General features: G+C 50.0%; 1 protein-coding gene across 4 annotated transcripts in view; it reads left to right on the forward strand.

Moving 5' to 3' along the window:
- Kif26b (kinesin family member 26B) overlaps positions 1 to 24,962 on the forward strand; it is a 462,091-nt gene that overhangs the window by 427,892 nt on the left and 9,237 nt on the right. For all 4 annotated transcript variants that reach the window (XM_003474264.5, XM_063236763.1, XM_063236764.1 and 1 more), the window contains 4 exons: positions 6,669 to 6,831; positions 7,702 to 11,077; positions 23,587 to 23,789; positions 24,242 to 24,392. In XM_003474264.5, the coding sequence (XP_003474312.1) occupies positions 6,669 to 6,831; positions 7,702 to 11,077; positions 23,587 to 23,789; positions 24,242 to 24,392 (3,893 nt within the window). The remainder of the gene's footprint in view (positions 1 to 6,668; positions 6,832 to 7,701; positions 11,078 to 23,586; positions 23,790 to 24,241; positions 24,393 to 24,962) is intronic.

Genomic DNA, 24,962 nt, shown 5'->3' on the forward strand with positions numbered 1-24,962 from the left:
TGTGCCCATAGGTGTTCTGCACTGGAGCCAAGAAGCAAAGCTCAAAATAAGGGCCAGAGCTCCCCTGAAAAGTAACACAGCCATCCTCAGTGAGAACAAGGTCCTGAGCTCCTCTAATGATGAGAACAGCCAAGTTCATATCAGGAAGCCAGTGTGACAAGCTTCTCATGGAGACTGAACAGTAAACATCTTCCCCTCTGGAGCCAGGAAGTGATGCTCGAAGTAAGAACCAGAGTTCTCCCAAAGTGGGCCACAACCATGCTCAGTGACAAGGTCCCGAGCTCCTCTGATGATAACAGCTGAGTTCATATTAGGAAACCAGCATGACAAGCTCCTCCAGGAGAACCAACAGCTCCAAACAACAACATGGAGAACCAACAACGCTACTTTTCCCCTCCAGGTCTCCTTTTTATGCTGGCAACTTTCCTCAGGTGGGCCCTCTATACTCAGCACCATGCTGATTCAATTCAGCTGATGTTTAAGTTTTCAGTTCACCACAGAACTGTACAAAAAATGATGGATTGTGTATCTGTGGTAGGTCATAAATCTGAACAGCATACCTCAATCGTTAAGTCCAAACAGTTGTTAAACAGGCAGGTCATTAAATGAGGAATAGCTGTGCTTTATAAAATAAACCAGAGCAGAACTGTACTCTTCTATGCAGGCAGCCAATGTCATGCAGTCACCTCTCCAGCACCCTAGAGGAGCCCTGCTTATGCATTTGTAGGGTGAACAGGATAATATCTGAAAGTGACCAGCAAGCACTGTCACACCAATGTTTTCAAAAATGCCATGAGGATAGCTCAGCTTCTCACACTTCTGGTACTGAGAACCAGATCACTCATGTCCTAAAGTGCTGGCATCCTGGAGAGGACGTTGCTGAGAGCAGGCTGCTTTGAAGAGCAGGTGGCTTCCTCACAGGGAATATGTAATCACTGTTCCCCCAATGTATGAGCGTCCGTGAAGCAACCACAAACACGGGCTTCATCAAGCCCCTTACAAATCAGTAACCCAGAGTGGTGAGAATGTCCCTCTGCATCTGTATATTTCAGTCTGTGACAGCACTGTCATAAATAAAGATACTTTCTTGGGACCTAGAAGACTGACAGAGGCAGAATAGTCCTCTCTCTTGGAGCTTCTGTCCTTTTGAAAAATGTCTGTCTCAGGAAGGATAAAAAGCCACAGAGATGCTGCCCACCTTGGCCATGAGTGTTGGCCATGGGTGCTTATTGTCTTGGGATTCTGGGCCCTGGCATCTTGCATTGATCTCAGAAGGTGTTCAGTGACCTTCCAGAGGACAGTAGAAAAGGATGTTGACAGATACAGAGGGTGGAAAGTACCAGGAAGCAGCCAAAATACACATGAAGGATGTTATTTTGTGCTACAAGCTCTTGCCTTTCTTCCTCTCCTTTCCATTCTTTCTTCTCATTCCACTGTCTCCTTCAGGTGATCAGGAGGTAGATTCAGGGCTCTGGGCTTTGGTGCACGGGCTGAGGACAGAGCTCTGGAGCTGATGTCACTGAAACCTGGGAGCTTGTGCCCAGCCTCTCATGCTCTACCTGGGACTCTCCAGCACGTTTTGGCAGCGAATCAGTGATGTCAGGGTGGAACTGGGATAGTCAGAGGAAGCCCGGGTGTCTGCAAGGTCCAATCCCCAGTAGTTCGTTGGCATTTAAATCGTGTTATCTTGACTGAATGTGTAATGTGTCAGAATTCTGCATGTGTAGTCTATTCTGGAATGTTGATGGGGTCTTGCCTTAGACATTTTTTAAACAGCAGTGTCAAAGCCACTGTCCCCATTTTCTAACCCAGGGCATGCCAGGATGCATGGCAGAGTGTGTGTGTGATTTATATGCCTCTACCCATTTTTTTTTGGTACCAGGGATTGAACTCATGACCTAGCACTTGCCACTAAGGCACTTATGCCACTGAGCTAAATCCCCAGCCCCAGCCTCTTCCCTTTCTTGCTGTGCATAGGAATCCCCTCTTACAAATTATACTGTAGCCTAATGAGTTTTCTGGATTAAACTCCTTTCTCTCAACATGTTATTAAGAACTGATATGCAAATGGCCATTTTCACAATGTTTGTTCTTCCCATCCATGAACAAGGGATGTCTTTCCATTTTTTGAGGTCCTCTTTGATTTCTTTTTCAGGGTATTGTAGTTTCCCCCAATAGATCTTTTACTTCTTTTGTTACATTGATTCTTAAGTATTTCATTTTCTTGGATGCTTAACTATTTCAAAGAAACTCTTTATGGCATTATGGTAGCTATGGTTGATATCCAGTTGTCTTGTGAAGTGCTGTGTTGCTTGCATTGTTCTGTTCTGATTTGCTTTGTTTTGTTCTCTTTTATTCTCTTTAAAATTAAAAATTAAAAAAAAGAAGAACTGATGTATGTGAAGAGGCCAGATCATTGGCTTCCTTTTGAGGCCTCATCATGTTTGCCCTGGAGAATTTTCAAACTCAGACCCGCTCTGTGAGCACACATCTGCCATTCTCCCCTCACGAAACTCCGAGCTTCATGGACGAGCCACACTGAGGTGCTGCCATCAGGCTTATGTGTTAGAGACAGAGATCCTCTCTTTGTTCGCCTTCTCCTTCAGGACACAATTAGCTGTGCCTTACCTCTCCCTCAGGACTTCACACCCTTTCTGGAGATAAAGTAGACTTGAGCTTGCCCCTGAAAGGAGCAGCCTTTCTCTTGGCCTAGTCATGGATGGATGTCCCTTCCCATCCAGGGAAGAGGAGTTCTCTGGAGATTCAGTGCCTAGAGAGAGGAGGGCACAGCTGAAATTCAGAGCCAATAAGGCAGAGCCAGTGAGGCACAGCAGCAACTGAGTGCTCAGAGGATGTGGCCGGACATACTGGGGTCACTAGACCCTGGAGTCGTGGGACACTGGCAATGTCCCCTAGACAGCCAGGACCCAGGAATAGTGGTATACAGCCATGCATAGGTCCAGAATGGGAGAGGATCAAGGCATGATGACTCCGCTGCCCAGCAAGGCAGGGGCAGGTGCTTCAGTGCCCAGGTGTCGGGGGTATCAGTCATCAGGTGTTCGGACCAGACGGTGGTCTCCCAGCTCACCCAGTGCTCTCCTTCCTAGGAGGAGTGGCTGCTTGGCCTGGCCAGACTCCAGTTCTCTGCAAAGTGGGGTGAGCTCGAGTGCCAGGGGAGCCTTACTGCTGGGGTAGGGGGTGTCAAGGCGGGGGGTGCCTGGGCAGCAGGACACTGCTTCAGTCTTGGTACTGGGGAACATGGCTACTCTGGGAGGCAGGGACCCAGTCAGTCCAGATCCTGGGGAGCAGGGCACAGCAGAGTGGTGGGGGTGGGTGGAGCAGCTGTGTGACAGCTCTGCCCTATGGGATAGGCCAGAGCAACAGCTGGGCTTGGGGATGGCAGCCATGAAGCAGGCATTGGTACAGCAATGGCAAAGCCTTGTGGGTAGAAGTGTGCGTTGGTCTCTGGGGCAGAACACGCTCCATCTGCTTCTCCTTAATGTACTCTGGCACTCTCCTTTAGTTATTTTCATCAAAATGTAGTTGTTTATTTGTGATTTGTGCTGCTTTGGGGGTAGGACAAGCACTAGGGGCTCCTTGTCAGCCATCGTGCTTATGCCATTTATCATTGACTTTTGTCGAATGACAGTGTGATGACTTGTCCACATGTGTTCCTCTTGCTGGATAACGGGCTCTTTAAGGACAGTCTAATCTTTCTTACCTGGGTTGGTGCTCAATAAATGCTTCTAGAATGAAGACCGTATATACTAATGAGCTAATTAAGCAAATGAGCAGGGGCAGCCTAACGGCCCTTTGGAAGGACAGATGGCTTCTGCATGTGGCAGGAAGTGATTTGAACAGTCACCAGTGGAAGTGTCCTGGTGCTCCAGTAACGTCAAAAGCCAAGCATTTGCTCCTCCTTGCCTATTTCCACAGAACTGACTTTTGCTATTCTTCCATTAAACATCTGAGCTAAAAAATGTGCATTACAGGCAACTATTGAATAGAGATTAATGAGAGTTAAGGAACTTTGATTTGTAGCTGATGATTCAGTGTCTAGAATGGAACCACACTAGAATAATCTAGAGCAAAGGCCAGGAAACTTTGTTTTGTAAAAGACCAAGTGCTTTTGGTCCCACAGACTTTATTATAATCACCCAATTCTTGTAGCACAGAGGTATCCACATACAGTATGTAAATAATGAGATATAAAGTATGTAAAAAATGAGAGGTGGCTGTGTTTAAATAAAACTTTATTTACAAAAGCAAGCAGTGGGCCAGATTTGATCTGCGTGGCCTTAGTTTGTCAGCCCCTAGTATAGAGTGCTGCGTATAGAGAGCCCCTAGTATAGCAACAGCAGTTGTTCATATGATTATAGCATGAGTGGGCATCATGTGGTCTGTGCAGTGCGAGCTGGTTGATATAACATTATATCCTTTTGCTCGATGTTGAAAGCTTTTCCTGAGGACTGACAGGGTCAGGGAGGAATAGAGGAGCCTGCCACCAGCCAGGTATAGCTGACTATTGAGACTTACCATGATATAGATATAGAGTTGATTGTCATTGTTTGCAGATTCTGTACTTGCAAACTCACCTACTTGCTAAAAACATCTTTGTAATCCCCCAAATCAGTGCCCATGGCACTTTTTTAGTCACTTAAAGACATGCACAGAGATGTGAAAACTTTGAGCCACAGGCACATGTGCTCCCAGCTAAGGTAAAACAAAGTGACACTCTGCCTTCTTAGCTCTTGGACCTTAAACAAGCATGTTTTCTAATCCCATATTCTTTTTTTCATTTTCATGCTTTTTGTTGGTGACTTTATTGTTTAAAATGATCCTTTTGCATAGTACACAGTGGTGTCTAATATAATGAAGCAGAAGAAAGCTGTGATGTGCCTTTTGGAGAAAACACAGGTATTGTGATGTCTAAAAGTCAAAGAAATTTATGGTCACATTACTAAGGCTTAGGAAATTATTAAGCTCCTCTTGGCTAGTGGTTTATTATAAAGAAATACTGCATATATTTTGTAATTTACAAAAAGCAGTTACTGAATAATGTGACTTTCCAGAGATAATGCACATAAAACAAGATTATTTACTGACCAGTTGACAAAATTGTCTTGACCAGATTTTCACTGGACCCTAAATAGTATAATTCCCCTAAGAGCCATGGCTCAGTATTCACTAACCTGGGGTCCACAGGAATTGCATACAATGCAAGTTCTGTGAATAATAAAACTCGACTGTGTCTGATCACAGCCTAAGCCAAACACATCATCCCTGCACTGAAGACAAGGCCCACGCCTCAGGCAGCACAGAGCTCTGCTGAGTGTCCACATGAGCAGGGCTTGACCTCCTCATCTAGCAGTGGTGTCCGTGACATCCCCACTCCCTCAGTCTTGACGGGAATTAAATGCATGCAGCGGGGCCCCACTCTCCTTCCAGAGCACGCCACCATTTTCCTTGGTGATTATTTTGCTGAAAGGGAGCCCTGGTATATTTATAAATTGCCCTGGAACTGAGCCATTGTCGAGCCCAGCATCCCTGAATGGACACGTTAATTGGTCCCAGATGGAAAGAAAACCACACAAATGCACCAGTCTCTCCACCCTGAAGCCAGACGCAGGTCATGTGGGAAAGGCCCGTTCTCTACTGTGTCTCCCAGAAAATCCACTGAGCTGGTCAGTCCTTTGCCAAGGGGTTCTTCAGGGCAAAACGACATGAGGACCAACTCCTCTCATCTAGAGTTACATGGCAAAGCGATGGGAGCACAGGGCAGAGGAGGCCCGCAGGCTGCTTCTGCCTTCGAGATCGGAGTGCGCTCCCAAGAGAAGATGACACCTGGCGGCAGCTGGGGGCCTAACCTCTAATGACACAGGGAGCGGAGGCCTGTCCAGAGCAAAGGAGGACAGCCAGTGGGACAGTGTGGAAGGGAAAAGCATTCCTCCAAGGAGTTCACAAAACACCCTCTGTAAACCCCTGGGCCTGATTGCCATCACTTGCAATGCTGGGCTCTGCAAAGTTGCCAGCAGAAGCCTTTCTTGAAAGTTCTGCTTTTTGTTCCTAAGTATTTGGGTCTATGTCTGTTCCTTCACTTGACAGGAATCTGAATGTCTTTTCCTTAGTGCCACTCAGTGCAAATGAGAGAGTTAAGGGACTATGACAGTAAAGCAGTTGCACCTCCTTGCATAAAAGTTTCACTTGGGTTGCACACACATAGAGCTTTGACACAGGTCACAGCTGGGAGACTGCTTCTCATTGCAGGGACTGCCTGCGTGCACAGACCTGCAGTGAAGGGCTGTGTGTGTGGACCACAGGCCGAATCACTGGCCACAACGCCATTTTCTCCTGCTCCCTTCTCCTTTCTACTCCCCGGCCTCATGATGTGCGACGTCAGATGCTCACACGGTCATGCAGGAGCACCCCATCATGGCCAGGGCACAAGGGCCAAAGGAGGTGTTTGCATTCCATCCTTGGAGCACTTGCTCAGCTGCCAACTACAAATAGCCCCATGCTGGAAAATGATGCTAATTAGTATGCCATTAAAAAAAAGTGAAAAACCCACCACCCACAACAAAATAGCCATGCACAGACTGGAATCCCACCCTGACAGCCAACATGAAGCATGGCCCTCTAATGAAGCCTTAATTCACTTTGTTTGGCAGAGAAAGCAAACTCACCATGCTGCTGCGGGAGTCTCTGGGGAACATGAACTGTCGCACCACCATGATCGCTCACATCTCTGCCGTGGCCGGGAACTACGCAGAAACCCTGTCCACCCTCCAGATCGCATCCAGGGTTTTAAGGATGAAGAAGAAGAAGACGAAGGTAAGGGGTTGGCAGGGGTGCAGCGGGAGCCCTGTCCCGGGACTAAGTCAGTAAGGGCTAAGTCAATCTCGCTGCTCCTTGAGCACAAGGGCGTGTGCAAGTGGCTGCCACCACATCCACCTTGGGGTAGGAAAATGTTCCAGCTGGTCTAAGTCCCTTCCTCATGGCTGCTTTGGACCCTGATCAGCCTCAGCCCTGACAGGAAGCACCAGGTGCATGTTACACAGTGCACATGGATTGCTACTTTGAGATGGGAGATGTTGGTGGGCTGGGACTCTCCACACCTTTTCCTTGGCCCTCCCAGGTCGCAGGTAGATGGAGAGAGCTCCCCTCAAAGGTTGACCATAAAGGGCTTAACACTCCTAGCTCACAACCCTGCTTTCCCCTGTGTGTCCCGGAGTCACATTCTGCCTTGCTAGGTTTGCCGTGTGAGTTCAGTGGCTTCCGAGGGACACTAAGTGTGCTGGATGTCACTCCACTTGTCTCCTCTGGCAGAAGCAAAGCCAGGCATTGGTAGCATGGTGAGAATGTTTGACAAAACCATGGTAGTTGTAGCCACTCAAATCCAGGTCTGACTGGTGATGGATGGGGCTTTTTTGTTCTTTTTCCTTTTCTTTTATATACTTTGTTTGTTTTATTTTGGTTTAGAACAGAGTTTTGCAGGCAGTGTACTGTGGCATAGGCACAGCCCTTTGGAGGTCAGGTGGGGCCTGCCCTGGTCACCCTCTTTCCTAAGCAAGCTCTGAGTCTCCACCGAGTAATGGTCCCTGTGCAGGGCGGCCAAGCAGGGTGACCTTCAGTGACTTGTGCCCTCACTGCATGGGAGGGCTGCCTTGGGAACACCACTATGGTAACTGTGCTCTCTCACAGTACACGTCCAGCTCCTCTGGCGGAGAAAGCTCCTGCGAAGAAGGCAGAATGCGCAGGCCCACTCAGCTGAGGCCCTTCCATACCAGGGCTGCAGTGGACCCCGACTTCCCCATCGCTCACCTATCCAGCGATCCCGACTACTCCTCCAGCAGCGAGCAGTCCTGTGACACGGTCATCTACATCGGGCCCAATGGCACAGCCCTCTCCGACAAGGAGCTCACCGACAATGAGGGCCCCCCAGACTTTGTCCCCATTGTGCCAGCCCTGCAGAAGACCAGGGGTGACAGCCGGCCTGCAGAGGCAGGTGAGGCTGCGGCCAGCAAATCAGAAAGGGACTGTTTGAAGTGCAACACGTTTGCTGAGCTGCAAGAGAGACTGGACTGCATTGATGGCAGCGAGGAGCCCAGTAAGTTCCCTTTTGAAGAGCTGCCCATCCAGTTTGCAGCAGAACAGGCAAGCAGAGGCCCCCTGATAAGCCACACAGCTGGGGCACACCTGCTCTCCGAGTCTGACAGGGAAGACAATGGTTCAGATGGCCAGCTGACTGACCCAAATGGCTCAGACCCCCCGGCCTCCAGAGGACAGCAGGATCGCTCCCCAGTGCCTGCCACAGTCCGCAGCAACAGCCCTGCCCCAGCCTCACCCCGGAGTATCCCAGGCAGCAGCAGCCAGCACAGCACTTCCCAGCTTGTGCAGAGCCCCAGCCTGCAGAGCAGCCATGAGAGCCTGAACTCCTGCGGCTTCGTGGAAGGCAAGCCCAGGCCCATGGGCTCCCCACGGCTTGGCATCGCTAGCTTGTCCAAGACTTCCGAGTACAAGCCCCCCAGCTCTCCTTCTCAGAGATGCAAAGTCTATACCCAGAAAGGGGTCCTGCCATCCTCTGCCCCACTGCCACCATTGAGCAAGGACTCTGGCATGGTGTCCAGTGAGTCCTTGCTGCAGCCTGAGGTTCGCACCCCACCAGTGGGAATGAGCCCCCAGGTTTTAAAGAAATCCATGTCTGTAGGGAGCGAGGGCTTTGCGGAAACCCCTGTGGAGGACGGGCAGCAGACATCTCCTCCTGCAGACTCCAAGAAAGAGATCCTGAGCACCACGATGGTGACTGTGCAGCAGCCGCTGGAGCTGAACGGTGAGGACGAGCTGGTGTTCACGCTGGTGGAGGAGCTGACCATCAGCGGGGTCCTGGACAACGGCCGCCCCACCAGCATCATCAGTTTCAACAGCGACTGCTCTGTGCAGGCCTTGGCCTCGGGCTCTCGGCCCGTCAGCATCATCAGCAGCATCAGCGAAGATCTGGAGTGCTACTCCAGCATGGCGCCCGTCTCGGAGGTGAGCATCACACAGTTCCTGCCTCTCCCGAAGCTAAGCTTGGAGGAGAAGGCCCGGGAGGCGGGCAGCAGACGCTCCTCCATCAGCTCCTGGCTGAGTGAGATGAGCACGGGTAGTGATGGCGAGCAGTCATGCCACAGTTTCATAGCCCAAACATGCTTCGGGCATGGGGAGGCCATGGCAGACCCTCCAGCCTCGGAGTTTGTCAGCAGCATCCAGAACACCACTGTGGTGTGCAGAGAGAAGCCCAAGGCGGGCCCCGATAACCTGCTCATCCTGTCCGACGTGGCGGATGACCCTTTCAACAAGGCCACTCCCATCAAAGGCTGCAAAATATCTACCCTGGGCAAGGCCATGGTCACAATCTCCAACACGGCCAATCTGAGCAGTTGTGAGGGGTACATCCCCATGAAGACCAACATCACGGTGTACCCCTGCATTGCCATGAGCCCCCGCAATGTCCAAGAGCCTGAGACGTCCACTGCCACCCCCAAGACCGCCCCCAAAGCCACACAGTCTCAGGAAAGCAAGGAAGCTGGTGCAAAGAAAGAGATGAAATTTGAGGACCCCTGGCTAAAGCGCGAAGAGGAAGTGAAAAATGAGACTGTGTATCCCAGTGAAGAAGGGGCTCCCGATGACACTGCCACGGGCCCCACAAAGCCTGAGGCCAGAGCAGAGGAGGAAGCAGAGAGGAACCCCAGCCCGGGGGACAGGCTCAGCAGCAGCAGTGGGGAGGTGTCTGCCTCTCCCGTGACCGACAACTTCAGGAGGGTGGCAGATGGCTGTGAGATGGCACTGCCTGGCCTGGGGGCCCAGAGCCCAGTGCATTCCAATAAAAGCCTCAAGTCCAGCAGTCTCCCCAGGGCCTTTCAGAAGGCCAGCAGGCACGAGGAGCCCGACAGCCTCTTCTACCACTGCACAGCTGACTCCAGCGGCTTCGGTGCCCAGCCCTCCAAGGCAACCCTGGAGAGGAAGGTGGCTTCACCCAAGCACTGTGTCCTGGCCCGGCCCAAAGGGACTCCACCCCTGCCCCCCATCCGTAAGTCCAGCTTGGACCAGAAGAACCGGGCCAGCCCGCAACACAGTGCTGGCACCAGCAGCCCCTTGAGCCAGCCAGCCACTTTCTTGGCCAGCTTCCCTGATGAAGCAGGCAGCAAGACGAAGGATGTTAGCAGCAGCAGCAGCAGCAAGCTCTTCAGTGCCAAGCTGGAGCAGCTGGCCAGCAGGACCAACTCGCTTGGCAGGTCAACAGTCAGCCACTATGAATGCCTGTCGCTGGAGAGGGCCGAGAGCCTGTCCTCCATGAGTGCACGGATGCACGCAGGCAAGGACAGCACCATGCCCCGCACAGGACGGAGTCTGGGCCGCAGTGCAGGGGTCTCGCCACCCAGCTGCAGTGCCACCCAATCCGCGGGGGCCTCACCCAAGGCCAGCCAGTCCAAGATCTCAGCAGTGAGCAAGCTGCTCCTGGCCAGCCCCAAGGCACGCAGCCTGTCCACCTCCACCACCAAGACCCTCAGCTTCTCCACCAAGTCTCTGCCCCAGTCTGTGGGCCAGAGCTCCAACCTGCCACCCAGTGGGAAGCACATGTCCTGGTCCACCCAGTCCCTCAGCAGAAACCGCAGCTCAGGCCTGGCATCCAAGCTGCCACTGCGTGCAGTGAACGGGCGCATTTCAGAGCTGCTGCAGGGCACCACGGGTGTGCAGGGTTCACAGGCTGAGGAGCGTGGGGAGGACCGGCCAGCTGCCACCACGCACCTGCTGCCCTCACCCTACAGCAAGATCACCCCGCCGAGGCGGCCACACCGCTGCAGCAGTGGCCACGGCAGCGACAACAGCAGCGTACTGAGCGGGGAGCTGCCGCCAGCCATGGGCAAGACAGCCCTGTTCTACCACAGCGGTGGCAGCAGCGGTTACGAGAGCATGATGCGGGACAGTGAGGCCACAGGCAGCGCGTCCTCGGCGCAGGACTCCATGAGCGAGAACAGCAGCTCAGTGGGCGGGAGGTGCCGGAGCCTCAAAACCCCAAAGAAAAGATCCAATTCAGGTAGGTGTGGGAGCCGCCGGGAGATGACACCTGTCCTGGGCACAGGTGAGGGAGTGGCCAGTCCTGGGGGCATGAGGCCTGGGCCGGCTTTCTCAGCAGCCTCCCACACTGCAGTGGCTGGGCACATGACTGCCAAGTCCAAAGGCTGGGGACTGGCATGGCCAGGAGCCTGCTCCACACCTGCTGGCTGTAAGGATGAAGGGAGCCAGGCACCTCCTTGTTGGTCCTGTTCCCCCAGTGCCCAGGCAGTGACTTTATCTGCACAAGGACCAAGGCTACTGGTATTAGCACCTCCTGTGGGATCAGGCCAGGGTATCTAGCCACATGGCCTAGTGGCAGCAGAAGCTCAGATGAGGGGCTGGTGGCCTCCGGAGCAAGGATGACTTCTCTCAAGGACATAGGATGGAGCACACATTGTCCCACTGAAAGTACAATGGAGGAAGCTGCCCTGTCCCTCCCTCACCACACGCTCCCTGGCAGACAGTCCTCTCTGTGCACCTGCTAGAGGCCCTGCAGACCCCACCAACCCCACACAGGAGGCCATGGCGTAAACTCACCATGGTGGCTGGCCTGCTTCCGGAGGGGCACTGTCATCTCCAGAAATGTGCTGTCAAAATACACGTGCTCCTGGAGAACTTGGGTAGAAAGCCCCTCGCTTGTTCCGTAGCATTTGAGGTGACTCCTGGCAGTAAATTATGACGGGTAAGGAGAAGAGCACAGAGGACCCATGGGGTAGGTGTGAGGATGGGACAGAAAGCAGGAGGAGGCTGGAGATGGGGGCAAAAGGTACCAAAGCAGCGTAAGCTGCTTGCTTGAGACTTTGGTCTGGAATTGTTTCTAAAATAGCTTCTAAACAAATTGTCCCCATCATGTCTCGGTCTTTTGGCTAACATCAAGTATAAACAAATTATCCCTGCTCCTTCTTTAGCCCAAGCAATCTTTTTTTTTTTCTTTCTTTCTTTTTAATGAATCAAAAATTTTAGCCCAGCCGCTTATGCCCTTCTCGGCCTGGGTTGGAGGCAGGGTGACAAGGTCCTGTCCTCCTCCACCCTCCAGTCGTGCGCAGGGCTCTCCCAGAAGCCCCCACCCTGAGAATATCAGGGCAACAGCAGACTTGGGATTAAAAGATGGGGTGACATTCAGCAGCGGGGCCTCCCCGCCCTGCCGTCCCAGCAGCCCCCTGTCCAGGGAGGCTTTCCTGTTAACCACAAAACTGCTTTCCTCTATGTCCTACCATCCCAGCACATGCGCTCTTTAGTGTTCTGGCCCAGGTACCAGGGCCATGATCAATGCACATCACAAACCATTCGTCTTCCTCAAATCAAAGAAATCGACCTGCAGGGACTCTCAGCCTGCAGTTTACATCCCAGATGTCACACCGTAGACAGCGCCCTCCACCCACCCCATCCCAGGACCCACACATGGCCATAAGGATGTCACATTCGAGGCATGTTGGGGACCCATCGTGGCTGTCAGCACCTTGACATCTTTCTCTCTCAGCGGTGCATTCCAATCTCTGTGCCTGGCTTACCCTGTCTCAGTGGCAGGCTGTGGAGCAGAAGCCCATACAGGACAAGAGTGACATGCTTGTGGGTGTAACCTAACTGCCACTGTGCCCTGTGGTTAGGGCCAAGGGCACTGGAATGTGATGTTAGTTGTTATACATTATTATAAAGTTCATTCAGCCAGAGTCTCTGAGGGCAAAGAAATACCTGTGGCCTTTCAGTATTTGTCTGGTGACCCTGTTGTTACAGCTTACCAGGATGGATGACATTTGTCACACAATCATATATTTTAGTGTTACAAAGCAAGTTGCTGCCTCTAATTTAGCACCTTAAATCTACCAGTCTGTTTTGTCCTTTACTATCTTTTATTCTCTTTAAGACTTTCATGTATTGGGTTGGCTGTTAGAATGAATAAAGAGAAAGAAAAAATGCATAAAGTAATTCCCAGAGAGCGGCAGCAGGCTCTGCCCATGTCCTTGCTCGGGGCTGAGTCCTCTCGTGTCCTCTCTGTGGTCCTCTGAGTGCTCTTAGGAGGCAGGACTATGAGAGGAAGATGGTGTGAAATAAGAATGCCAGGGTGGGAGCTGGAGAGGGCTCGGGAGGAAGCTCCGAGAGCATCCGACCTATGAGCTCCCCACCGCAGATCCAAGGCTCTGTGATGGAGACGGTGGTAGAGACAAACTCGTTTCAAGTTAGGTGACCTAGTCTCGCTTATTTATGATTATTATTAAAAGAAATGCTGGCTGTCAGACGTGACCAGCACAAATCAAAAGCAACTTAAGAGAAGCCATAAAACTCCTGATAGGAAATTCCAAACTAGTTGACTAGAGTCACATTGACCAGAGCCGCTTGGATCTGCAGGGAGACAGCAAGGTATCTTTTATCTGACGTGGCTTTTTAATGTGGAAATTGTTAGAGCTTTGATGATTGCCTTAGCAAAAGGAACTGGAATTACATTGTGGGAAAATAACCATGTGCTCTCCGATTCCTTGGTGATACCTATAACAGTGGCCATCAGACCATACTGAACTTCATTTTTCCGGCTCCACACCTGCAGTTCTCTGTTGGCAGGGGATGTGCAGAATTGGCATTATTCCGTTGGTTGTGCCATTGTGCGGTGAAAAGACCAAGCCAGGAAGCATGAGCCTTGGGCTCTCATGTTGTGTACTTCAGGGTATAACTTGCTTCTCTGGGCTTCAGTTTTCTCCTGTACAAGTAAAATGAAGGATATTGTAGTTAAAGGACATTGTCTCTCTGCTGCCCATATCGTATGAGATTTTACAAGTAATACAAAAAAAGTGGATGGTGATGTGACGTTCTTTCCATAAGACAACTCTTTGTTATTAGGCTTTATTTTCTGTTGTTATATTAGTCAGTTTTCCATTGCTATAACAAACTACCTGAGATAAACCAATTAAAAAGAGAAAAGGTTTGTTTTGGCTTGAGTTGCAGAGGTCCCATCCATGGTTGGCTGGTGCTGCTGATACTTCAGAGCCTGTAGTGAGGCAGCCCATCATGACTGGGAGGCCTGGTTAGAGCTAAGCTGTTCAACTCATGGCTGTCAGGTGATAGAAAGAGGCTGATTCCCACTGTCCCATTGAAGAGCAGCCCCAGCGACCCTAGACCTCCCTCTAGGGTGCACCTCTGAAAGGCTTCTCCCAGGGCACCAATCTAGGGACCAGGCCTGTCACACATTGTTCAGGCTTCTTGTGCACTCAGCACTGGTGATGTGGAGGTGCAGGTGCTTTGGGGAGGCCAGCAGCATAAAAGACAGGTGATGGTCAGATGTTCATAATTTAATTGGAGAGAGGGAGAGAACAACCAACTGAAGCACACTGCTGTGAACTGAGTGGGCAGGCAACACTGCATAGGGAACTTTCACACAAAGGCAGGATCCCGCGGGCTGGAGCGACTCCAAAGCTTCGGGATTAGGGCAGGTCTTGAAGGGGGCTCACGTTTGCACAAGCAGAAGAGGCAGAGGGCACTGGAGCTTGCGGTGGTGATGGAGCCCAAGCTTGGGGCACTATGGCTGGATATACAGGAGCAGTGAGATGAATTCACAAAGAGAGGCTCTGTAAACTAGTGTAAAAAGAACGTACAAAGTATAATCTAGGTGAAGTTGTTCCTGACCATCTGGGAACTATTGCTGGAGGATACACTGTTCCATATTATCCTATATTATTATTATTATAAGGATATAATTGTTATTAGCATGTTGTTGTAGTTGTCCATGGGGAGTCATTATAGGTTCTCTACCAAGGGTAATGGGTTAAAGACATCTTACGTTACTTTGATCAGTGGATTTGTATTGATCCTTCCAAATTTCCTAGCATCCCCTCCATGCTCAGTGATTTAAAATTATCTAAAGCCTGCACTATGAATTAGAGGATGACAACTAGCCTGGGCAGGGAGCATCTGTCTGTCCTGGCTGGAAGACATACAAGTTGCCAAGAGCACGTAAACTGTGATGGGTAGTGTGCCGTGGTGGCTCCAGCCAGAGCCCAAATCTGACACTGCTGCATGGTGAGTCACCCATCGCTTACTGCATGAACTCTCTCCCAGACCCTCTTCTTCCTCCGGTCCTAGAATTCTGCCCTAATCCGAGGGTCCTCAGGTTACCCTCTTGCCTTCTTCCTTTTGCTTTCTTTCTCTTGGACTGACAATTGGACCAGCATCTTGGTCTGATTGAAGTTCATTCCCATGGCAGGGAGTCCTGCTGCTGTGGCCCTGCATCTGGAGAGCTCAGGAATGAGGCAGATCTATGCAAAGCTACACCATCCCAGAGAGGCAAGTTGGCTCTGAGATGCACCCAGGCCTTGACCTGCCTGGACATTAGCCTACTTTGTTCAGAGCAGATGCTGGTTACCAGTGGATACCATTGACTGGCTGGTTGGTTGGTTGTAGCAGTCCTAAAAGCTGGCTCATATTTCTTTTCCATGCATTTTCATATCTTGTCCTGCTGGTTGGTGATAATTGCTTGAAATGTTAAGCTCAGTCTCCTGTTTTGTCATTCTAAGCACCAGGACCCTTCCTTCCCTGCTACTGGTATTGCGTAAACCTTTTTGACCAACAGTCCATCTTTCAGTCACAATTTCTGCCTGCAGTCAGTCAAGCTCTGGAGTCCGAGTTTAGTCCACAATGCTAAGCATCTGTGACTAACCGCCCTCACCGGGGCCCAGGAGCACAGTGGTTTGATCTGTGGCTCATTTATTCTCAGGTGCATGCCCCGCCTTGGTTTTTGTGAATCCCAGAAACACTGGCTGTGAGTTTTAATGGAAACTAGAGGAAGGTGAAGTTTGCTGGCAAAGCTGAGCTTTCCAGAGTGTTCTTAAGAAAACCCCTGAGATGAGGAGGGGTTCAGAATGAAAGAAACTTCTTTTTTTATTTAGAGAAAAAAAGCAAAACAGAAAAATGGTAGAAATAATACATAATTTCACAAAAAAGTAACAAATCACTAGTTGATAAATTACATATTGTTATCTTATAAGTAGTTCTTCAAGTTATGAAATCAAAGCATAAAATGTGGACAGATAATCAAATAATAACATTTTGAATATCCAGTTGGGAGGGAGCATAATTACTTCCCTAAGACTCGAAGGACGCTCTTAGGGGCAGAGGAGGTGATGGTGTGGTCCTGGGATCAGGGCTGAGAGGCAGCCTGGGCTCTGCCTAGAGGGTGCCTTGGTGCCCCCTCCTCCTCCTCTGCAGGCTGGAGACAGTGGATTTGTCAGTTAAGCATTACAACAGGCAGTACAGTCATGACCACTGGTCACCAGGGAGCTAGGGGTTTGACATCTCGTGTGTCAATAGAATCACACACATTCGCTCATCCTCTCAGTCCATTTCTCTCAGTCGCCTGATGTCTGTGGTCCTTTCCACATCAGTGCCTCCTGCTTCTCGACTCACTGCTTTCCTGGTGCCCACACCTCAAGCCAGCAAGCAGACAGAAGGTGTGGGGGGGGGGGAGTGAATGCAGGCGCTTCCCAGGGTGGCATCTGGACAGGACAGTGCAGATTCCCCACCCCAGGGAATGTGGTGAGGCTTTGGCACTCAGCGTGCCCCAGTTTCGTGGCACCGGACCTAAAAGGTTGCATATTTAGAGTCACAGTGGGCATTTCTGTTTCACTTGGTGTCTTAGTTACTTTTTCCTTGTCACTGAGACAAAATACCCGAAGCCCAAAGTTGGGAAAGGAAAGGTTTATTTCTTACAGTTTTTGGAGGTTTTAGTCCACACTCAGTTGGCTCCAAAGCAGGCGGGCATGGCTGGGCCACAGTTCATTGCGGCCGCCAGCAGCAAGTGGGAACTAGCAAAGAGCAAGACACGCCTTCTTCCTGCCATTACATCACACCCTGGCTCCACCCCTTTGTGGGTGGAGCACTGGCACCATCAATCGAAGCACTAGACAGTGAACCAATCACAAGTGCACAATGCAAACTCATGAGGCCTGGGGCCACAGACATAAAACATGACATTTGGTGATGTCAAAGACAGAAGGCCCTAAGTCAGACTTCCCAGCTAAGCCATTGGTGCCACACATGGGCATGGTGGCCCAGGGAACTGTCTGACACACCCCCTGGCAGCCACCTGCAGAGGGTGTAAGAGGAGGCTCAGCCTCTGCTGAGGAGGATGGCCCTGGCTGGAAGTGTCATTAAAGTTATGCTGCTCACTGTCTCAGGCCACGTGGGATCCACCGCACACAGCACAACTATGCTGGCGGTGAGTGCCTGGGAGATTTTACATCTGATCTTCTTCACCTCCTGACTGAGTGCTGGGCTGATGAGCAGGGCGTGGCCCAGAGGAAGGGAAGAAGCATCTTGGCTTCAGAGGAGGCTGGTTCCCAGTCCCACATCCAGCAGGGTGGGGCTGCAGGACTCCTGGCTGTCTGGGGTGCAGCCCCACTCCTGACCATGGTGTCACCTGGGTTGCACCTGCAACCTGCTTGCAAGTAGAAATGACAGATCATCCAAGCAATCTTTGGTCTTGGTTTTGTTTTCACGGTGCTGGGAATTGAACTCAGAGCCTTTGCATTGACTTACATCCCCAGCCCTTCTTTATATTTTTGTTTTAACATGGACTTGCTGAGTTACCAAATTCCTGAGGCTGGGATCAAACTTGCAATCTTTCTGCCTCTGCTTCAGCCTCCCAGAGTGCTAGGATTACAGGCATTCATGACCTGGCCTAAGTGTCTTAGTTACATGAGGACCAGACCAGCCTCTGGTCGGTCATCTCGCGTGGTGGCATGGCATGTCAGTGCCATTGCTTCCTTGGCCCTTTTGAGCAATAGGAGGGGACCGGCCTGACCTCTGATATGTCCTTTATGTCATTAAAAGCTGTTTCTCTAGCCTGACCGCATCTCTGCTGCCCTGGTCCTCACCTGTCCCCAGCATGGCTCTCCTGAGATTCTCTGTGTTCTGACAGGAGGAGAGGGGAAGGTTCCCCAGTTGTAGGTGTAAGAACTGGACATCAGTTCATGATGTCCAGGTATGGACAAGCAGATCCAAACCTCACAAAGTCCCTGTCACCTGCTCATTAACATGCAAGAACCACAGTCAGGACAGCGTTGGGCTTCCCCTTCCTCCCTGGGTGGAGGTGGCCAGATGGCATTTGAAGAATGGTGTGGCCTTCATGACATCTCTGTTTAGCTATTGCAGCCCAGAGAAATGTCACTGTCTGCTCTGTGTTGGGTCCTTTTCTCTCTGTGCATCACAGGGATCTCCCTATGGAGATGATAAAAAAGAGCTGTATTCCAGATGTTCCCTGCCTGATCAAGGGCCATCATAACCACATCCAGGATGGCCCCAGTGATGGCCTCCTCATGGTATTTTCATCCCTGCATAGGCCCCTCCCACAATGCGCCTATTGGTGTCTGTGACCAGTAGGATGAAGCAGAAGTGGTGCTATGTCACTTTGAAAGTTAGTTACACTGCAGCTACCATATTTTTGGTGGCCTTTTAGAAAGGCCCAGGTGGCATTGAACTGAAGCCTCCTACTAGCAGTCACGTGACTTAGCCATGAAGGAATGGGGCCTTCAGACAACTTGCAACCTCATCTGACAGCTTAAGGGCAACTCACAGGAGGCCCTGAGCTGGAGCCAGCTAGCTAAGTTGCTCCCAGACCCCTGACTGCAGGAGTGTATGAACTGATTTGTTTAAGCTGCTAGGAGTGGGAGTCATTTGTTACACAGCAACAGAGGACTAATACACCATTCCATCTATGACTCTTCTCATCCAGCTCTGTTTCTCACACAGGCAGAATTGTCTGACAAATGCCTAAATCTGTGTGGGGCTGTCAGTCTGCTTAGCCTGAGAGACTCCACACATTTCATAAGTGACTTTGGTGTCAGAAGAGTAGTTTCTGCCTTGCCAGTCACCCTCTCTGGGGTCTGAAAACATTTAGGAAATACAAAAAGAGGATGATAGGAGCCACTTCTGGAGTGTTCCCAGACTCGAAGTTGGGAAGTCTCTGGGTCACTACGTTCTCACCTTCCACATTCCGACCACTCACATCTCTTTCTCCTTCTCCAGACGGAACTGCAGCCCCACTCAGCTTCTGCAGATGCTTCCCTGTGCCAGGCCCACAGAGGCTGGAGCCGAGGCAGAGGCACAGTGGCTGGACTTGCCAACAGCCTGGCAGTTTTCATAAAAGAGTATTAGCTGGTTCATTCCCATTGGAAAAGTATGATCTGGGCCACAGAAAGGGACATCCATTGGAAAGCAAGAGCGCTTAGAGAGTAGGGGGTGCCACTCTGTACGAAGGGGACCTCATCTTCTCCAGACAGCTTCTTGCAGCTCTCTCTGCCTCAAGGGACCATGGAGGTGGCTTTTTGTGTTCTAAATTCCTTGGGGAAAGGAGTAGCCGTGAGAAAGTGGCCCTGGGTCACATCCCTTCCCCTCATTCCGTACCAAAGAGTTCTGGCACTTCCCTGTAAGTTTCCGTAGCAAAGTCAGGCACAACAGATTCTCTCTTCCTGGAAGTGCTCCAAGGCTGAGCAGGTCTCACTGGCTCTCCCCTTAGCAGGGAGAACCTGCTGGGCTTGGTAGGGGCAGGAAAAGAGGTAGGGGGCAAGAAAGGAGACAGAGGACTTGGGCTCCTCCATGATTGGCTTTTGGACCCAACTATGCCACTGACGTGAACCTAAGGATCAGCACCCTCAATAACACAAATCCACAGATACATACGGAAGTCCAGATCCTCCTGAAAAACCACAGGATAATGATGGCTTCAGATAACCCAGGCTGCCTTACTGCAAACTTTCTCTTGCTCTCATTAAAAAATCATCATCATCATAATAATAATAATAACACATCTGCATACCTTCTACATATTACCAGGCTTCAGTGTGAAATTTCCATACGTGTGTAGGACGTGCTATGATCAAGTCCAGACTCCCTTTTTTCACCCTCCTGGTCCATACTGATCACTGTTCTTGCAGGAATATGTTTTTAGTTTCCACATATGAGAGAAACATGTGGTGTTTGTCTTCCTGCATCTTTCTGTTTACTTCACTTAATCTGACGTCCTCCAGTTCCATCCAATTTGCCACAAGTGACAGGATTTCATCTTCTTTTCCAGCTGAATAATAACCCTTCACGTCTACTGCCCCCTTTTCTCACGGGGTCATCTGCTGAGCAACACATCCGGTGACCCCCTGGGCTGCTGTGAGTGCTGCTGCAGTAACACGGGCTCCAGGTGTCTGTCTGACAGGCTGATTTCATTTCCCACCACCCAGCGGCAGGCCAGCTGGACCAGAGGGTAGACGTGTTCCTGGCGTTTCCAGGAATCTATGTACTCTTCTCTCTGAAGACTATCCACATTTACATTCCTGCCAACCGTGTATGAGAGCTCCTTTTTCTCTGCATTGTCACCAACATTTCTTTTTTGTTTCTTTTTTTTTTAGTAATAGCCATTCTAACTGGGGTGAGATAGTATCTCATTATTGTTCTGATTTGCCCATCATTGATGTCTAGTGATACTGGGCATTATGTGTGTGTATATATATATCTTTTTTTCTTTTGAAAAGTGTCTGTTCAGATCATTCGCCTATTTTCAATTGGTTTTACCTGGTTTTTAAACTTTTTTTAGTTCTTCGGGCATTCTTGATGTTAACCCTTTGCAGATGGCTTGGTGGCACAGATTTCTCTTTGTCTGTTGTTTGCTGTGCAGGAGCCTTTAGTTTCCTGTTTCCCATTTGTCAAATGTTGTTTTCTGTTCCTGTGATTTTGGGGTCTTTTCCAGAAAATTATTAACAGCCAGTCTCTTGACGTGTTTCTCCTATTTTCTTCTTGCAGTTCATAGTTTTCAGTCCTACAAGTGGGTCTTTAGTGCATTTTTAATTGATTTTCTTACAAGACATGAGTAGGGGTCAAGTTTCAATTCTCTGCCTTGTGGATTTCCAGTTTCCCGTGCACCATTTATTGAAAAGACTGTCCTTTTTCCAATGTGTAGTTTTTTATTTTGTTTTTGCTTCTGTGTCTGGAGAGCGGGACCAAGGCCTTCACGATGAGCTATATCCCAGCCATTTTTATTCTTTCAATTTATTTTACTTTGTTTTGTTGTACTTCATTTTATACTTTGAGAAAGAGTCTCACTAAACTGCTACGTGGCCAAAACTGAGCTCAAACTCGCAATCTTCCTGCCTCAGCTTCCAGGAGTGCTGAGATTATAGTAGTATACCACCAGGCTTTTCCGATGTATGTTTTAAATGTCTTTGTGTATAATCAGTGGACTACAGAGGTGTGGGTTATTCCTCAGATCTCAATACCATGCTCTGTAGTTTGTCTTGAAGTCAGGTATTGTGATGCCATTATCTTTGTTCTTTTGTTCTTTTAGTTCAAGATTCCTTTGACTACTCGGAGGTCTTTGTGTTTCCATGTGAATTTTAAGATTATTTTTCTAGTTCAGTGAAGAAAGTCCTTGGTATTTTGGTGGGGGTTGCACTGAATCTATACAGTGTTGGCGGTACGGGCATTTTAACACTATTCCTCCAATTCATGAACGTGGGAGGCCTTTCCATGGTTTTGTGTGTCATCTGTTTCCTTCATCAGTGTTTGATAATTTTGATTGTTTGCTCTCATAGTTTAACAGTCAAACTCAGCTTGGATGGGGTTCTTCATTTGATCTACCCTCGGTGCAGCCAGTAAAGGCTTCAGGCGAACTCTGCCTTCTTTGTTCAGGCTCAGGACCAATTCAGGGTCACAGTAGATCAAGCTCCCTTCAGCTTCTGGGTAAACCTGTTGGGTTTAATCAGCCTTTCCAGCCACCTTCCTTCCCAGGAGAAATCAGTCTCCAAAATTGTAGTCCTCTCACAAGAAATGGCCCATATCATGGCCTAGCCTTCCACAGACGCAGACTTCCCTTCCAAAGAATCAATCTAGAAACTCCCAAACCTCCATGGGCAAAGGGAGCAGCACAAGTAGAAGAAACACTGTAGTTTCCCAAAGCAAGAAGCAAATTTTACTTCAGATATGGATGAAATGACCAGGCCTGTGCTTAGAAGGCCAAGCCATGGCTTTACTCGCTAAACATGAAAAAGGTGGTACTTGGGTGGCTTTGCATCACTGTGACAAAATATCTGAGGTTAAAAAAAGGAGGAAAGGTTTATTTTGGCACATGGCTTCACACATTTCAGTCCATGCCTGAGCCTTTCATTTTGGGCCGGTGATAAGACAGAACATTAGGCAGGAGTGTGGTAGAGCAAAGCCATTCACTTCAAGTCAGGAAGCAGAGCGAGCGAGAAGGGAAGGAACTGGTTCCCAGTATCCCTTTAAGGCCACGCCCCACAGTGACCTCATTTCCTCTCACCGTGCCCCACCTTGTAAAGGTTCTGACAGCTCAGAGAGTAGCAACCAAGCTTTCAACACGTGGCCTTCAGAGGTCACTTATGATCAAAGCCATAACAACATCCTGTGGGAAAATTACCTGTCACCTGATTTTTAAATATCATTTATATATTCATGTTTTTTAGAGGGGCAGTGGGTTTTTATTCAACAAGGAAATATTGAGACCTCTTTTAGCAAACTGCTTTTATTCTTTGTTCTTTAATTTCCTCTTCTGTGAGATTGAAATGAGTTACTGTGTATATATTAGAATTACGTTGGTGTCAGAAAATCCCCTAATACAATATTAGGCATATATTCCATTTAAGTCTGCAGGGCGTTAGTAATCTTGGCTGTTTGTCTTTTTTGTTTGTTTATGATGCTCATCTTATGGACCAACCTGATTTTATCCAGACAAAAGAGGAAGGGAGAGAATGCCAGACCCTTTAAAGACAGTCACGCATACCTCTGGCAGTCACAGACCTTGTCTCCTGATGTCCCAAGTGAACCGGCAAGAGTATGACCTCTACTCTCTGTCACTGGACATTATGCCTCCTAATGCAAGGGTTTCCTGCTGAGTGAGGAAGAAAAGGACACGGTCTGGAGCTGTAGCTCAGTGGCAGACCACTTGCCTGCCAGGCACAAGCTCTTGGGTTTGATCCTCAGCACAGAGGAAAAGGAAAGAAAAGAAAGAGGGAAAAAAGATGGATATGGGAGCTCGTGGTGGTCTTTGTCGTGATGACAAAGCTTGTTGAATACTGGAACAGTACCTGGCACCTAGTAGATGCTTCCTGCAGTGTGTTGTTCTAAGCTCACTCCTATAGCCACAATACCAGCACCTGGCCTTTCTACTGAACGCAGCCCGACTTCACAGCAGCACACGTATGCCCGTGAGACATGGCTCACAGTTCCAGGCTGTGTGCTTTGGGGGCATCCCTAGTGCATGGTCGGGGTGCAGGGTTGGGGTCGACTCTAAGAGCAGGGCATGGATTTTGCTCAGCTCCTCTGGGTGAAGCCCCGAGGAGTGAATGCCGAGGAGGGTGATGGAAAGCTGAACCCTTCAGACGCAGTTCCATAGCTGGTCACAAGTGCCAGTCATGACCCCATCTCTTGCACTAAAACAAAGAAACAAACAAACAACGAAAAAGACCAAAATGAAACGGATCATCTGTGGGCTTCCTTCCCCAGGTTCTCAGAGACGGAGGCTCATCCCAGCGTTGTCCCTTGACACCTCCTCCCCTGTGCGAAAACCCACTGCCACCACTGGGGTCCGCTGGGTGGACGGCCCCCTGCGCAGCACCCAGAGGGGCCTCGGGGAGCCTTTCGAGATTAAAGTCTATGAGATCGATGATGTGGAGCGCCTGCAGCGGCGACGGGGAGGCGGCAGCAAGGTGAGGCCACATCCTCCCTGCACAATGGCAGGGCAGTTCCCCTGCAGGTCTGGCGGGCGGATGGCAGCGGGCTCCTGTCCCCACAAAGCAGTCACTGAACAGAGACTCTGGGGAGCGCTCTGCTGCCTTTCTTGAAATGCCTTAAAGGCTCATGTTTGGGGGGCCCACAGTTTGGGGCCTTTTCTGGCTTCTTGAGATTTCTCCACCAGTGCAGACCACCATCAGCCCACCACAGGCCCTCTGTGCTTTCTAAATTGAAGAATCACTGCCATTGTGCGTCCCCCACACTCCCATGGCTGAGCTGTCCTATCTTAGGTGGCAGAAACTATGCCAAGGTCACTGCAGTCCCCCCGCACCTCCCCGGGGCCGGCTCCTTTTCCCTGACTGTGCTCAAAAGTGGCCCGCTTTTCCTTCTCCGCAACGCCACCATCTCCCTCTCTGTCCCTTTGCAGGAGGTCGTGTGCTTCAATGCAAAGCTGAAAATTCTGGAACATCGGCAGCAAAGAATCGCGGAGGTCCGAGCCAAGTACGAGTGGCTGATGAAGGAGCTGGAGGCGACCAAACAGTACTTGATGCTGGACCCCAACAAGTGGCTCCGTGAATGTAAGGCCCAGGCCCAGGGGGACACAGACCCGGGGGGCCTAACCTGGTGACATCTGGAGGCGCACCCTGGTGACGCCCAAGGTGCCATCCTGCTTTCCCTGGGAGGCAGACAGGCCCAGCCAGGAAAGAGGTGGCGAGTACTGTGCCTATGAGATTATTTCTGATGTATCTCTGTCTAAAACTCCTGAAAATGAGATTGTCCCCAGCCTGCCCTGCATGTGGCAGGAGACCACCCACCCATGAGGCTGCGTTACAAACCTCCCAGGTCACAGAGTCACACTGCTCATTTTTCCTGGAATACACAGGAATTTATGGAGCATAGGAAGAACAGCTCTGGTGTTATTTCCATTTAATAAGAAGCTCAGGGTGACAGTAACCATCTAATAACAATTCAGGACAATTTCGTTCTCTCTGAGGGCGGATTCGATTGTCCCTTATTTATTTGTTCCTAACCATCCCATCTGTACCAAGTAGAACTTAAATCTGGTTCCAGCTATTAAACTGATACATGAACCGAAGCTGGAAGATTTAGTCTGTGCCATAAAATACATTCCTGTCATTAGAAGTCCT

Source organism: Cavia porcellus, unplaced genomic scaffold, assembly GCF_034190915.1.
Source record: "Cavia porcellus strain 051 isolate PalLab524CR breed Dunkin Hartley unplaced genomic scaffold, mCavPor4.1 scaffold_26, whole genome shotgun sequence".
NCBI classification, from domain to species: Eukaryota; Metazoa; Chordata; class Mammalia; order Rodentia; family Caviidae; genus Cavia; species Cavia porcellus.